Source organism: Clarias gariepinus, chromosome 19 (assembly GCF_024256425.1).
Source record: "Clarias gariepinus isolate MV-2021 ecotype Netherlands chromosome 19, CGAR_prim_01v2, whole genome shotgun sequence".
Taxonomy (NCBI): domain Eukaryota; kingdom Metazoa; phylum Chordata; class Actinopteri; order Siluriformes; family Clariidae; genus Clarias; species Clarias gariepinus.
The window spans coordinates 14,927,374-14,943,547 of record NC_071118.1 but is presented as its reverse complement, the minus strand read 5'-3'; the positions used below and the strand labels follow the sequence as shown (position 1 = coordinate 14,943,547).

Sequence of the window (16,174 nt, the reverse complement as noted above, 5' to 3'; positions counted from 1 at the left end):
TTACTCCTTTGCCTATGGACAAATGCTATAAGACTATTAGGTCCCACACCTCTAGAATTTCTATTTAAGTGCCAAAAGAACTGAATCCTCAGTAGAATTTTGCAGGATCATGGAAAGTGTTAATATTATCCTGTTGGATCTGTGGGATGAGCAATATTTTTATTTTATTTTGTTACTAAATGTTTATTTACGTATATATGAAAGTTCTTGTCTTTCTATCTTTTTATTCCATATCCATGTATGTCTTATTTCTTTTATTTACTTTTTTCTTGAGAGGATTTGCACTGTACAACCGTGCAATGACAATTAAGGCATTCATTCATTTATTCATTCTACTACAAAAGCAATAATTAGGACTTGTCATTTATTATTTGTGCATTATTGTTTGTGCTTCCATGAAGAAAATTAACCAACACGTACTGATCAATCAAAATCGAGTGCCAGTAACCATACTAAGCCATAACACTGCCTCCACGATGTTTGACAGATGATGTGGTATGCTTTGAATCTTGAGCTGTTCTTTTCTTTGTTCATACTTTTCTCTTCCTGTTGTTCTGGTACAAGTTAATCTTGGTTTCATCAGTCCAAAGAATCTGGCAAAGTCTAATTTCTGTAAAGTCTGTTTTTTCTGTACTTGAGCATTACTCATGTTTTGCATCTTATTGGGGAGCATCTTTATTTATTTCACATAAAGCATAAAGCACGTAACATAAAGCAATTTCTTTACTGTAGACTGACAATACTGTAAAATGACGTGTTTGCCTACCATGTCAAGAGTGTTGTGAAAAGGTTCCTCTTCACCATGGACAGAGATCTGCATTCTTCCAATTTAGCCTTCCCATGTGGTTTTGCAGGCCTTATAGGTATTGTTAAAGGATATATGGCGATGTATATGTCCCTCCTGTCCATCATACAGTGGCATAGAAGCATAAACACAAAGGTAAAAAAAGAATACTCTTGCACAGGAAATATGCTTTGCCCTTTCTAGAACATACTCTAATACACAGGAAAATTATACTCATACACAAAAGAGATGCTTCTGCGCCACTGCAATGTCAAAATTTTATGTATTACTTATGAAGCAGGTTTACTCAAGTACTGTAAATGGTTTGTTTACGTCACACAACAGTCGCTGTCTTACCGCATTTGGTCGCTAGGGGGTACCCTTTTATCTCTTTTGCATTCTTTTAAACTTTTATCACACAGCTTTCAGTGTTACAAAAAGGTTACGTATACTATGTAATAAGTTACCAAATTGTATTTCTCACACAGAATACTAAACTACATTTAACTACTCACATTCAGAGAAAGTTATACACTACACATTAACGCCATACTGTACACTAGCGCAGTGTGCTAAAACGTGCCCGTGTTTTTTATGGCCGCTAGGTGGCAGTAAGAAGGCGCTTTGCTCCAGGAAGCCCTAAAAGATGAAGAAGAAACGCCGCGACGCGATTCAAATTTGAACGCGGTGAATCTGCTCGCGCTTTCCCTCGGGCGGGATATTTTATTATTCTGCTTTTCAGCAGATTCCCGACAGTGATTAATTAAAGGTGGTGTATACCCAAAGGGAAAAATGATGTCGAGCCGAAGAAGGTATGTTTGAATGCTTGATATAACAGCGTTGTGCGAAAGTAAGCGAGTGAATCACAGTAATGGTAATAATAAACAGGAGTAACTTAATAAGAGACCATTACTCTTCATTATTCTCACTCTGGTGTGAGCAACTGCTGGATGCTCTTATTGCAGGGTTTGCTTATTTATTCTACGTTGTTTCTTTTATTTTTTGAGAGTTAAACATTTTGTTAAAAATACGAGACTTCCGGTTTCGTGTTAAGACAGAAAAAAAACAGACAAATACAGTTCTCTTTTACAACTGTACCGGCATTATCGGCTTCCTCTTTACAGTGTGTGTGTTTGTTTTTGATGTAATAGAAATTGCTAAAAGAATTTAATAATGTGCATGCAAAATTCCCATGGCCATTTCCCTTTGTGAAACAGCCATAGGAATTATATATTAAGTGATTATTTTTATAAACGTATGTCCATATGTTGCAAATAATAACTACAAAATAAATCACCCTGTAGTAAGCTTTACTCTTATTGCTTCCTGGCGTTTCAGACTCTGTGGAGATGTTGGCCAGCACTGTTCTGTCACGTGACAGATTCAGGGTCTCAGCCTTGCTTTTCTCTCCTCATGTCCATGGGGTTCCCTTCTCTGGTCTCCTCTAACTCTATAATCATACCAGCAAGTGGATTGCCTTAGATAAATTGACCCTGGTGTGTTTGTGTGTGTGTGTGTGAGAGAGAGAGTTGGACTTTTGTCTCATCTAGTGTGTATTCCCACCATTTACCCATTCTAATCAGGATGAAGAGGTCCCTAAATGTTGAAAAGATGTCCGTCAGCTTCAAGAACTAAAGAGAGTAGAAAGCAGTGTTAAAATTGCAGTGTTATACCTTAGAGGACTCCAACCAAAGCTGTGGATCAATACTAAAGGGGAACATTTAGATAAGATAGTCTGTGTTGAAGTGCCAGTTAAAAGCAGACAAAGAGTTTGAGACACAGAACAAGACAAGATCTGGATAGGAAGCATTAGATGCTTTGTTTTAAAGAAGACTGAACTGGAACATTGGCTTTAAGAGGCTGGAGAAAGAGATCGACAGCTGGTGGTAATGCAACCTATTGGATTCCAACCACCCATTAAACAACAAGGAAAAAGAAAGATGTCAGTAGCGGGAATGCATTTTATTTTATTTTTTTAAGGGGGCTCAGCTTTTTGCATTTAATATTCTATATTCCGAATATTTTTATCGCGTTCTCATCAATCACAGTTTATTGAAGAAAAAAAATTTCTGTTTGTGGTAAAGAAGCTTTAGAAGTTTAAATTTATTTATTTTTCCCCGTACAGTGAAGCCCTGGCTTCTTCCCTCGTAACGGGCATCAATCATGCCATGGCGAGGCTGGTGGACATCTGGGACAGTATCGGCATCATGGAGGAACAGAGGATTGAACGGATGCAGACAGTTAAGAAGCATATAGAGGTAAGTAGAAACATTTATTTTGATCTGCTTTTATTAAGTACATTTCTCTTAATTCTTCTCGTTCCACAAAGGACCTTTTGACGGATATGATCACAGAAGAGGAGTCACTGAGACACCGCATCAAAACCAGCATCATTACAACTCAGAAGCAATTGGAGAAGCTGTGTCTCGAGTTGTCCATGGAACCATACAAAGTAGGTTTGACGGGATGTTTTAATGCAGTTCAGCGATTGATATTAACTTTAAGGAATTTAGTATAAATCATTAAACATGTATGTTTCTTTCTTGCCCAGGGTGCTTTATTTATTTATTTGTTTGTTTGTTTGTTTTTAAGTAAGCTGTAGGTAATATGCAAATCAATTGAGTCTGCTACTGTGAGATTACATAAATCCTTAACCTGGTTTTTGAGTTTTCTCAGTTAACATGTCCTTGTAATATCTTGACAAAACGTTTACACAAAATCCTAAAAAAACAACTGCGCTTAGATGTCCCTAATAAGCATCCCAAAGATTTTATAGTGACAATGACTCTGTGTAATAAACCTTTTCAGTTAGAGGAAGACCTGACGGTTCTACAGATGGAAAAGAACCTGCGCTGTCGTCTGGACACTTTGCTGAAGGAAAAGAATGATCGTCTGAAGGAGCTGAGTGATCTGATGCAGCAGGATGAGGAGCTGTGTGTGACGCTATGTGCTACACCATATTACATTCCCACTGGCAGTTTGCCCTCTCTCACACAGCTGCAGGAGCTCCGTGAGCACATCAAGCAGCTCAGCGAGGAAAAAGTAAACGCCACAACCAAAACATTTCCTTTTTTTTTTAGTTTACTTAGTTTTGCATATATATTAACTTTCCATGTTATAGCTCCTGAAAAACATTCAGCACATTACAGAAGCTACAGCTCAAAATGGGATGATATGTTGTCTTTTAATGCTTTTCTTTGGGCAGCTTACCACCGCAGGTTAACCATACCCCTCCACGTTGTTGCTGTTTTCATGTAAAGTGTACTGTATAGTACTAAGTGTACTGTAATGTAGCTTAAAAAGCTGTGCTGAATTTAATTCTCTTCTTATTGATGTACCATGTGAGCAAAAATGTGAAACATGTGGCCAGAGCAAAACTATAGGAGACTACTGGTTTGGATGAAAGGGGCAGGGGCACTGGTGGCTCAGTGGTTGGTGTTTCGCCTGCCATGTGAAAGGCCTGGGTTTGAGTCAGTGCTTAAACCCCAACCACTGGATTCAGTGCCTGTCCCAAGCCCGGTAATGGAAGGGTTACGTCAGGAACGGCATCCGGTGTAAAACCTGTGTCAAGCTTGTATGACCCCTTGCCGGGAGCAGCCGAAAGACGAACATTAACAACATCTGATTATAAATGTCTCTCATTGTAAATGTCTTGCAAAAAAAAAAAAAGAAGAAAAAAATATATATAGCACGACATTTACAATGAGAGATATTTGTAATTAGTGTTTCAACATTTGTGACGTGTAATTTGTCGCCATTGATTAGTTTTTCCATCACCCCGGGCAGCCATTTACCGGCACATGACTACACATGTACACATTTCTTGACCTCTCACTCTTCACGAGGTTTTGAAAGTTTTAACATTGGCTAATCACCACCCACTACAGGATGCTGATTATTAATCACAGCTGTGTCAATGTTCCTGTGTGCAGGAGAACAGGGTAAAGGTGTTCTCTGGGCTCCGTGAGAACATCAGAAATCTGATGGATGAGATGGGCCATGAGCCAGAAACCAGTCTGGAGCGAGAGTCTGTCTGTCCTGATGCAGATATTTTCCTGCTCACACATGAAAACATCAAAGCTCTTAAGCTGTTGCTCAGTCAGGTAGTATACAGATTCAAAAGAGTTTTATAATACTAATGTTAAATAGTAAATTATTGGTGGTGCTGCTGCTACAAGATAAAATCAACAAGAGGCATGTGTTTACATGTGTGTCATGTCTAGCTGGACATGAAAAAAGAGTCTATGATTTCATCTCGGGACAAGCTGAAAGATCGTGCCACCAGCCTGTGGAATCGCCTGAGCTGTCCAGATGAAGGGGCAGAGGAATTCAAACGGGAGCCTCTGAACACTCTCTGTGATGACATCAGAAGGGTATGAGATTAGAGACCTGGAACTGTCTATATGTACATGTACGCTGCCTTTTTACCCTGACGCACCCATCATTTTGTAATAGGTTTAATCTGGACTCATCAGACCCTTTTTCAGTATGCCAAAGTCTAGTCTTTTCGCTCCTTAGCATTGTCTAACCTTTTATGCCCACACTGTTATTTATTCCCAATTCTGTGAGCTCCCATCACATTGGGGCAATGTTCTTTCTTTCACTATTTAACATAACTATGATTTTTACAGTTTATATATAAATACTGTACATAAAAAAAACATGCAACTTCAAGTATTTAAGTGATCTTCATCTCCTTCGTTACTCCCTCCCCCTAGGTGCTATCTAATAATTTAAGCGTTTTTGTCTGTTCGTGTAAAAATCATATATGTATATGTGTTTATATACGTGTTAATTTAATAAAATAATAAAATTAATATATTAATAAATATGTCTATGGCAGATTTGAATAGTTTCACTACTTTGGTATTTGTATGGTATTAAAGGTGATCTCCATGTTGATGGTCATTGGGCTCTTTACACTACTAACACATCATCTCCCCCTTCTGGAGATAATTTGAACTGCAGTAATGTATATGACCAAGATTATTAAACGATTGTTTATGATTGATTTGTATATTATGTTTATACTAACCTTGCCCACAACCCTTTACAAACCTTTTCAGTTACAAGGGAATTAATTCAATTACCACTCAGTACACACTACTGCATGGCAGCATGAAACCTGAACTGTATTTACACCAAAGCTTAAGATAAATGTCATGTGAACATTGCATTCATTTTTTTATTTATAGCTGTTATTTTTACTAGTAAAATTACAAATTGCCCAATTTTGATGTCTGTAGGTCATGATTTCAAATAATGTTAATTTACTGAAAGCAGGATTATGATTTCGGTGCATTTGTAGGAGTGTAAGGAGTAAATGCTAAAGGGCATTGCACCAGTATTTCAGGACTCTTAGCTTAGATAACATGTCCATGTGATTTTAGAATTGTTGCTTTGCATGGAAGAATTGTATTTTTTTTTATTTTTTTTTTACTTTTATAAAACACAAGGTTGACTTGTGTGTTTGCAGTGGCAGGGTGTGGTCGATCGTCTTGAGCTACTCCAGAGGACTAAGTTGGAGGAGGTGATAGATAAAGTCCGACAAGAGCTAGTGGTCTTCTGGGACAAATGCATGTTTGGTCCAGAACAGCGAGAAGCTTTTAACATCCACTTCTGTGATGGTAAATATAATTCTTGCTGATTTACCATCATTTCCACTTTAATACTAAATTAATGAAAATCATGTTGTGTTTATAGTTTGTTTTATCACATTTGCTTTCCTGCAGCTAATTACACAGAGGAGCTACTCAGCCTGCATGACTGCGAGCTGCTGAAGGTGAAGGAGTTTTACGAGAAGGCACGTCCTTTACTGGAAAACATTGAGAAATGGGAGAGGAACTGGGCTCTCTTCCAGGATTTCGAGGTGCGAATTTAAGAACATGCCACTTGATCTTAGACTGATGTTTAAAAATGGATGCTGGTGTTCAGTAAGGATTGCTGATAGTCACTGTTTTATTCAGAGAAAGGCAGCAGATCCGAATCGCTTCTCCAACAGAGGAGGCGCTTTACTGAAGGAAAGCAAGGACCGAGCTAAAGTGCAGAAGCTGCTCCCTAAGGTACATAAACAACTTTAAATGTTTTTCATTACGTATGGCATCATACTGTACATCGTCTTTAATATTCTTGTGAAAAACATTAAATTATATTTAACAAATAAAAATGTTCGGCATTTACATATTGGTTAAAACTTGTCATAACATTCCTCCTTCATATATTAAGTGTAATAAATTTTAGTTTACACATTAGAGCAAATTTTATAGGCTTTAAAACGGCATTCTGGCTTTCCCCAAAGAGCTATGGAGAGGACACTATGGTCTTTTTCTCCCCCTTTTGACTAGAGGTCGAATCTGCTGTAGCACTGAACAAAGTTCGCTAATTAAGTACCTACAACTATGACTGCTTGACCATGGTTGTTGATGTACATAAATGTCAAGTCCTGGAGCAGATTTCGATTTGTTTAGATTAAATAAAGGGGATTATGTATGTTTTTTTTAAAAAAGTTTTTTTAAGTCGATTGCTATTGTATTTTTCTTCCTGCTTTCTGTGTCTTCTATAGTTTAGTTCTTTCCGACCTGCCTCCATAATGCTTGTCCTACATGTTCTTTTCACTGAGATAAAAAAAGGAATAAATGAGAACTCCATGTCCAGTAATCTAGTAATTTGTGAACTGAGATCTAAAACTCCTGGCTAATATGGCTGGAATTAAACAGAAAATAAGTTTTTCAAGCTAGTTAATTATTTGTTTGTTATTAGTTACTTAACTATTAATTCATGTATTTCATAGAATGCAGCACTGGTTTTCTGTTTAAAAATTCTATTATTTACCTGTCCACACTGGCATGTGACATTTTTGTATTAATTTTGTGCTGATTTATATGTAGTTAAAACAACTACTGATTGCTGCTTACTTAAGTCTGTATTTGTAATGTGCAAATGTTAAACTATATTTTTAAAAAATAATCTAAAAAATAGCTTTGATAATGAAAATTAGCATTAATAACTTTTACACACCTTGAATTGCAACGTGTCGGGATTGAAACATTTATAATGGACCAGATGTACAGACCAGTTAAGGGACGTACATCAAAAAAAGGCTTACTACATTAATAAGAGTGATGAACTAAAGTCAGAGTTTTATTTGTCTGAAAAAAAAATATATTTTTTTTTTACATAAACTAATGTGCTTGTGTGTGCATACAGCTAGAGGAAGATCTGAAATGCCGCGTGGATACTTGGGAAAAAGATCAAGGCTCCCCATTCCTGATGAGAGGAGAGAGGGTGATGGAGTACATTTCTAAACAGTGGGAAGAGCACCGTTCACAGAAAGACAAGGAAAAGAACGATCGTGTGAGTATTTTTGATAGTTAGCAAAGACACTGCAGCTCCAATAATAATTTTAATAACAAGGTGCTTAAACCTTTTCTAAATTACAGATATCTAAGAAAGCTGACAGCACGCAGTTTAAAACCCCGAGTAAGAGACCTCATGGAGCAGCCAACAGCACCGTGACGCCCAGCAAGATCCGCAAGGTGCTACAAACTCTAAACTGAATGTTGGCATAATACTGGGTTTTAATTGAAGTTATTTTTTAATCTTCAACCTTTTTTAAATCTTGTTAGACTCCTAATCAGCCATCTCAGCGCTCCACCACATTGAGCAGCACTTCCAGCAGTGTGTGCAGCACGTTTCTGTGTGTGCCCGGCAAGCCTCCACTCTCAGCCAAAGTAATAATGCATGCTCGCATTTGTTATTTCCATATTGTGCACGTTTGTGTTAACTGATGTTGCCAGGCAATCATATTCAAGGATGCACTGACTTTAATTGAATGATATACAACCTTCATACAGTCATACTAAAAAATCTAGTACAAAACCTTCTCAAAAGAGTGAACGTAGATACAGCAGGAAAGGCAAGGTCAACTTTGGAATGGGATGTTCAGCAAGGTCATAAATAGGTCAGTTGTCGTCAAACCATTGGTCATATAGTGCATTTTACAATTTCTAATCAAAGCAGACTACAAACAGTGCTCTTCAAATATCAGTAGAAGGGACTACAGCATCTTACCACAAAAGGGACCTTGTGAAGCATTTTATTCCATTTAATAGAAAACTGGCATTACAGATTATGGTCAATAAAAATGAGTGCAAGGTGCCATGCATTTCGAGCACAGAGCAGTGAACTGATCATGCAGTTAACGTGTTGGTAGTGAGAAAGAGCACTTAGAACTCTTGGCTCTGGTTGTGGCATTGTAAGGAGTCAAACTTGCAAATACCTTATGATGAGGTGATTGATTTCTGTTGCACCATTCAGGGACCTCAATAAAGTATGTTTAAGGGCATTACGTTGAAATGATGTATCAATTGGGAAAGTTAAATTAAATCAAAGCTAATTTGGTCAAGATGCGTGTGTGAAAATGCTTCCCCATGCACCCAGAACCACCATTTATCAATTACAATTCTGCAGTTTGCCCCAGGGAATAAAAACTGCATGTGACAGATGTTGCTGAGTCTAGACTTGACCAACTGAAGCAACCCCAGATCGTAATATTTCTTCAGAGGCTTGTACAGGAAACTCTATGCATGATTGGTGCATTGCTTCATGCACTTCTTTTCTTAATATCACATGACTATATGGTATAGGGATCAAACCAGCTGTTTAGTCCTACTCCTGTGAGTTCTAGTCTCATCATGTTTCTGGAAATGGACTTATTTATTGCTGTCAGTTTTTATGATGCAACCAGGCATTGGCTTTTCCTTTCCAAACCATTTTTTTCCACCAGAGGGCACTATTGCCTAGAAGTTTGGGGTTTAAAAACTTGTCAAGATTCATCACTTGTGAATGCATAAAGTCCTTTCTGCAATTATGCACCCCCTCATTTTGTTTTCTGTGTTTTTTTATATATATATTTTTTTACTTTAGCAGAGGGTTAAAACCTTCGAGACTAGCTCAGCCACTCGGACACCACTTCAGGAATTCAACAGTGATAATAAGCTCACCTCTATCACCTACTCCGACTTTACCGTGAGTAAAAATTACACTTTTATCAAAATAAAGCACAGGGCTGTAAAAAGAGCTGTGACATTACTGTTATAATGAGTTGCCGGTATGGATGTGAAATATGGTACAAATAGCATGTTGTGATATTTATATTTGCTAACATGCTGTCAACTTTTTTGCAATTACTTTTTTATTATTATTACAAACAACAATAAAATTGTAAATATCCCTCCAAAAATTAATGCTGGTGATATTTTCATGTAATTTTATAATGCGTCACTGCTGGATAAATGATTCCATCCATGCTGACATCCTGTACTACTCTTGTGTTCATCCTATTAAACACTGTCTAATTTTTTCCTAAAATTTGACTTTTTGCTGTTAAACTTCTCAAAACCTCCTTTAAAAATACCTGGTTTAATCAGGGTGTAAATCTAAAAAAAAAAAAAAAAAACAGTGTGTAAGCATCCTAAATGAGGCTCGATAAAAGTATTTACTGTGTAGTCTGTGTGAAATTAGACAGTAGTGTTATTTATTTGGTGTTTTGGCTCTGCTGCAGCGAGGTAGAATCGAATCAGCTGTAAAGTGAACAATATGAGCTGTAATTTGAGGATAACTTCATCTTACCTCTCCCTCCTTGCTGTTGCTCAGTCAGACCCAGCCATCAGCCCGTATGACTTCTTGGTTGTTTTCTTTAGTGCGGTAAAATGAAGCTGAGCATGACTCAAGGAAACATACTGAGCAATTTAACAACTGCAGTATCTGGCAGGATCTTCTTTGAGAATGTGTGTGTGCATTTTTTTACATTATAACACAAGTCCTGCATTTTTCTTCCCACAGAATGAGTTATCGAGAAAGGCCGATGCTGTTCTAAACTCCACTGTAAAAGATGTGTTGTAATTCACCTTCAAAATGTCTTTCATTTTAGGTCAAACTCTCAAGTGCAGCTATTATCTTTAAGACTTTATTTCTCAAGGCATTTCTTTTTCTTAGATCTTTGTATTTAAATTTAAACCATATTTTAAAGTGCTTTCCCTTCAACATTGTAAAGGATTTCTTATTTTCTATCAACTTTCCATACTCTTATAGAGACATGATATTTTTTATTCATTTTCCCTATTTTACATACTTTTAAGCTGAGCAACTTAAAAGTACACTTGTGTGTAGATATAGATAAATTACGTGTTTTTTTGTTTTTTAAACAGCCAAACAAATCTGTACTTTTGTTTTTTTACTTATCTGCTAAGTCTGTGATATGCATTCCCATTAACCTAAGGTGGGTGTACACTGCAAAATTTTTATTTTACAAAAAAGCACAGGACATTAATGCAAAATATTAGTTGATCTTTAGAAATGGAACTGCAGAATGGACAAGTTTTTCTTAATCTGCATTAGCCAGCAGAACCATACAACACAAAACTTGAAATCTCAGGGCTGTGATTGAATCATTGCCACTTATCGCTTCCTCTATATTGTGTAAGGCAAAGAAGGAAGTGAGTTTAGGTTTTGGGTTTTTTTTCCTGTCTTGCTTTCTCCCCTTTTACAACCGCCTGATTCCGCTTGATACGCCAGTTTATTTTTAATAACAGCAGCTATGACTGTAATGCAGCTGTTTGTTAATGCACTTATTCACAGAGACTTCATATAAACATGTTTAGTAATCATAATGCACATGTTTTTTTTTTTTATCAGCAAATGTTTATGGAAGGTGTGGGTCTTTAACAGTGTCAATTTTTTTGTCAAATATTTTATGATGCTTTAAGTCGTCTTTATGCCAAACTGTTTTTTTAAAGACCTTTTTAATGTAGGATGCTCTGCCCTGTATACGTCTGTTACCCTTTTCATCACACTTGACTTATTTTTTATTATTATTATATTTTTGTGTGTGCTGAACTTTTTTTCCAGCTGTCCCAATTATTAAATAGAAAGTAAAAGTATGTTTTAATAATAAAGTAACTTTTGTGTAACTTTTGTGTAAAGAAAGTGTGCTGCAATTGTCTTTTAAATAAATACAATACTGAGTACAAGTAATTCATTTTTCCTGCTTTTTTTAAACAATATCACCTCATTTTAACAATATTCAACACAAAAAACATACCAGAGAATACAATAAGGTTCAATCTGAAATGTCACACAGTGACAAATGTCATTGCTCCTTGTGTCTGAAGCCAAAACTGTACACAAAAATAAATAATTTAAGGAGGAATTTGGATCTACTACTCTCTGATCTTTAGTGTGTTGATGGGAAAAGTTTGCTTTAAAACAGTTTAGTTTAGAGTTGTACAAAGTTGGGTTAAGACATGGTCATTTGTGTCCAAAATTTGCACTGGAGCTAAAAGATTAAAGCTGCTTTCACCCTTCATCCTCCTGTGATGCTAGCTAGGTTCGAAGCTTTTTGCTATGGTTACAGTGGACATATTGAATGGCAATTTTTTTTTTTAGCATTGTTTCTAAAGGGGAGAAGAAAGCCAGGTGTAAAAGCAGACTGGTTTACATAAAGGACCCTTGTTGATCTGAGATTAGTGCTCTAAATGCATTACTAATTTATTGACTTAATCATGAATGTCTGACGCTAAAAGGTCTATGTTTGGGGTATGAGGAAAATTGTGTACATTTTTCTTTAAGTAATCTCAGTTCAAGCCACATGTCTCACTCTGATACTGTACAATTCACTTGTAATCATTCCCCAACAATTACACCTGACAGTGTCAATTCTATAACAGAGAAATGGAGAAGACTCCTCGTAGCTTCTTTGAAATTATATCTGGTCAATGAGAGGTCAGCTTTTCTTTGCAGCATCCACTATTGTTTTTTTTTTGTTTTTTTTCCTTTATGTCGTTATGCTCACTCACATGATGCTAAACATCTCTCATATGCTGTTATACTTGGCTTACCCTTTACCATCACCTGGGCAAAGTGTGTAAGATGCGCCTTTATATTCATTGTAATGATTCAACTGCCAAGTTTGTCACTGAAGGTAAAAATCCATGTGTATTAGGGCACTGAAGGATGTCTGGCTTAGCTAAAGCAGCGATGGATGCCACTTATGGATGCTGGTTTGTAGAAACGGGTTGCTTCCACCTGTAAGTTTGTATTGTCTTAGTTACAAAATGCCAGCAGAATCCTGAGATTCCTGTTCACTGGAAAGGATTCGTTTGCCGGTATCACTGTAGCTTCCATTTGGAAGAAACGACAACCTGTGGAGGGACAATACATTTCTATCATTAGCACTAATGTTACAGGTATAAACGTGCTTGTTTCAAGGATGCACAATGAACATTGAATAATGAATATAACATGCACTTATGAAAGGGTTATGAACAATAAGGATCTGTCTGCAGATTGCCTTCAAAAGTATGATATTGATATATGATATGATCATATCAAATGATATTCAACATTAACATGAGCTAGCCTGACAATTTTTTAGAGAATGTTTTTTTAATACCACTAGTAAACGAAAGCTAACCAACTAAATGTCTAAAATAATTTTAAGTCATATTCATAAACCCACCTACTAACCCTAGCTACAGCTAACTACTGTTAGCAATTTTGAGAACCAATGATGTCTTAGCAATGCTCTGAATATGTTAGCTAGTGTATTTAGCTAGCTAATGTAGGTAATATATAGTGGGGCAAAAAAAAAAAAATTTGAGCAATTCAATAATTATTATCTATGATCTTTTTTTATTGCAACAATATGTAGTATCATGTTAACTCTAAAGAGTTAGTCGCACCATCAATGATGCTATCATGTGACAGGGGGATACATATTTTCCATGTTGAAGTGTGTATACATTTTTTAGGCACCTCTGTATATTATAAACATTTGAAGTTTCTGAAAAAAATATAGCTAGTCTTACTAGTGAAAAAGTATTCTGAAAAAGTAGACAGCTTCTCCCCTCAATTAATGAAATCATCATTTAAAAACTGCATTTTGTATTTACTTATGTTATCTTTGTGTAATATTTAACTTTGTTTGATGATCGCTATCATTTCAGTGTGACAAATATGCAAAAAAAAAGCAGTGTTCAAGTAGAAATCCAATCGTAAGCTAATGTTGATTAGCTGATTAGCACAAACGATATATACAGAATTTATAAACCCTTCAAAACTTGACATTAAAGCTCCCTTTGAAATCCTGTCAAGATGGGGAATGTCAGCTTTCTAACATAAGGATCATAAATATATATTAAACATGTCTTTTTAAATATCTGGTCATAGTTGCTAGCTCATGTTAGCTATCGAGCATCAGCTAAAAATATTATTTGTAAAATAAATTATAATAATCCACAGATGAGTTCATTGCCAATAACAGAAAAAAAAACATGAATAGAAATTATTATAAAATCATGCAAGAAACACTATATTCACCACAACATTTTTTTTTTTATAAGATGCAGCTCATGGATAAACAGCGGGGAACTTTTGATGGAACACGATTTCTCAGTTACCAACAGGTAAATTTCAATGACAAATGTTTTTTTACATTGTTCTCCAGCTGATACTGATACTGCATAGTGACTGAGAAATCTTTATTTAAGATCCACAGAAGCATTAAACACAATGGATTTTGCCACAACATGGACAGAATCTTGGGAAATACCTATTATTATGGGCCTGCCCATTGAATCTGTATGGTAGGAGCTCCGGCAGAACTGGAGATGGCATCTCGATAAGTGTGCTCCTGATAAGTACATGAAATATAGAAGGTAAGTCTGATTACTTTATCACCAGGGTTAACTCTGGTCCATACCTCAGCTTTACATACACTGGGCTGTATTTAACATTTTACATGCTATCAAGGTGATTAGGGGTAGCTCAGTGGTTAAGGACTATAGTTCAGAAGGTCCCAGGTTCAAATACCACGACCATCAAGTTGTCCCTGTTGGGCCCTTGAGCAAGGCCTTTAATCCTCAGATGTATAATAAGAAAGAAGTAAGTTGGTCTGAATGAGGGTGTTTGCCTAATTTATTCTGACTGAATGCTTAATATATTAAACAAACATGTCCCGAGTTGTTGTGTGGATCAGTTGGTGTGGTGTGCAGACAAAAGAAAACCTTCAAATTACTATTTTTTTTAATATATATTTTTTAATATACATATGGTGTGTATATATATATATATATATATATATATATATATATATATATATATATATATATAACATATGTATATGGTAAAAAAAAATATTTATATAATATCAAATTTATTCTGGTAATAATAATAATAATAACCACAACAACAGCAGCTAATTACATTATGAGTTGACTTGTCTAGCTTAATCATCTTTCGTTAACAGGTTGGTGAGCTGACCAGTAAGGCTGTTTAACTGTTCACTCATAGTCACGCAGTGGAAATGAATCTCTATATACAAAGTAATGCAGTGGCACTTCTAATCAGCCCTCCCACCTCATCCTCTCTGCTCTGTTCTGTTGTGCCATCAACACCATTATTCTCGTTACCTTGTGGATCAGTGGAGTCTCTAAATTAAGTTGTACTTGGTGCTTGGTTTTTGCACCTGGTTTTCATTATTATGATCAGTTTACACACACACCAGTTTACCGACACAGCCAGAGAGAGAAGAGGAGGAGGAAGGGGGCTACTGTATAGGATAAATTTCATACACACACAGTTACCAACAGAGATTCTCATACCCACAAACACAAAATGAAAACATGAAAATGATCTGATCGTACCGGGTCTCAGTATTAGGAAAATATAAGATCACCAACATATAACTTGTCATCACTGTTTAATTATTTATTTAAAAAAAAAGAAAGAAAAAAAAAACATGTGGTCAATATTAAGTACTCCTATGATTAAATAGCTTGTAGACCTACCTTTAGCAGCAATAAACTGAAGAAATCTTTTTCTTAATGTCATCATCAGCCTCTTACATCATTGTGTGGAATTTTGGCCAATTCTTCTATATAACATTGCTACGGTTCATTGATATTTTTTTTTGAGCATTTGCTTTTACACAGCGCTTTTAGGCCCTCATTTGTAATTAAATTTCATCTGGGTTGACTGGGACATTCCAGAACTTTGATTCTTTTATTTTTCAGGCATTCTGATGTAAATTTACTGGCGTGCTTCAGATCATCGTCCTGACCCAGTCACATTTGCCTCTAGAATACTCTGATAAATTGAGGATTTCAGGGTTAAATTATTGACTAGAAGGTGCCCAGGTCCTGTGACTTTAAAATTACCCATATTATTAGCCCTCCTGCACTGTGTTTGACAATTGCGTATGAGGAGTTTCTGCTGAAATGCTGGTCATCAAAGCCAAACAACTCCTTTGGTCTCATCTGTCCATAGGACATTGAGCCAGAGCTCTTTTGGATGCAGTTTGCGACCCTCAGTTGTGTTTTCCATGTTTTTTTA

General features: G+C 36.2%; 2 protein-coding genes across 5 annotated transcripts in view; one reads left to right on the top strand and one right to left on the bottom strand.

Moving 5' to 3' along the window:
- Positions 1 to 1,448: 1,448 nt before the first annotated feature.
- On the top strand, positions 1,449 to 11,818 carry zgc:86764 (uncharacterized protein LOC797431 homolog). 2 transcript variants are annotated; one of them, XM_053477916.1, is made up of 14 exons: positions 1,449 to 1,596; positions 2,910 to 3,042; positions 3,114 to 3,236; positions 3,593 to 3,826; positions 4,717 to 4,887; positions 5,008 to 5,157; positions 6,261 to 6,411; positions 6,517 to 6,653; positions 6,751 to 6,846; positions 7,991 to 8,137; positions 8,224 to 8,319; positions 8,410 to 8,514; positions 9,713 to 9,811; positions 10,628 to 11,818. In XM_053477916.1, exons 1-14 carry the CDS (start codon positions 1,577 to 1,579, stop codon positions 10,685 to 10,687), a joined length of 1,722 nt encoding a protein of 573 aa, XP_053333891.1. In that variant the 5' UTR covers positions 1,449 to 1,576; the 3' UTR covers positions 10,688 to 11,818. The 2 variants fall into 2 exon arrangements, with proteins under 2 accessions (XP_053333891.1, XP_053333890.1); XM_053477915.1 differs by having other exon boundaries at positions 9,710 to 9,811.
- A 42-nt stretch (positions 11,819 to 11,860) lies between these two features.
- Positions 11,861 to 16,174, bottom strand: part of si:dkey-247m21.3 (5-hydroxytryptamine receptor 4) — a 47,280-nt gene continuing 42,966 nt past the window's right edge. For 2 of the 3 annotated variants that reach the window (XM_053477917.1, XM_053477920.1), the window contains 2 exons: positions 14,394 to 14,474; positions 11,861 to 12,984 (listed from right to left, as the gene is read on the bottom strand). In XM_053477917.1, the coding sequence (XP_053333892.1) occupies positions 12,891 to 12,984; positions 14,394 to 14,474 (175 nt within the window). In that variant the 3' untranslated portion in view covers positions 11,861 to 12,890. The remainder of the gene's footprint in view (positions 12,985 to 14,393; positions 14,475 to 16,174) is intronic. The other variant, XM_053477918.1, reaches the window with a different exon arrangement.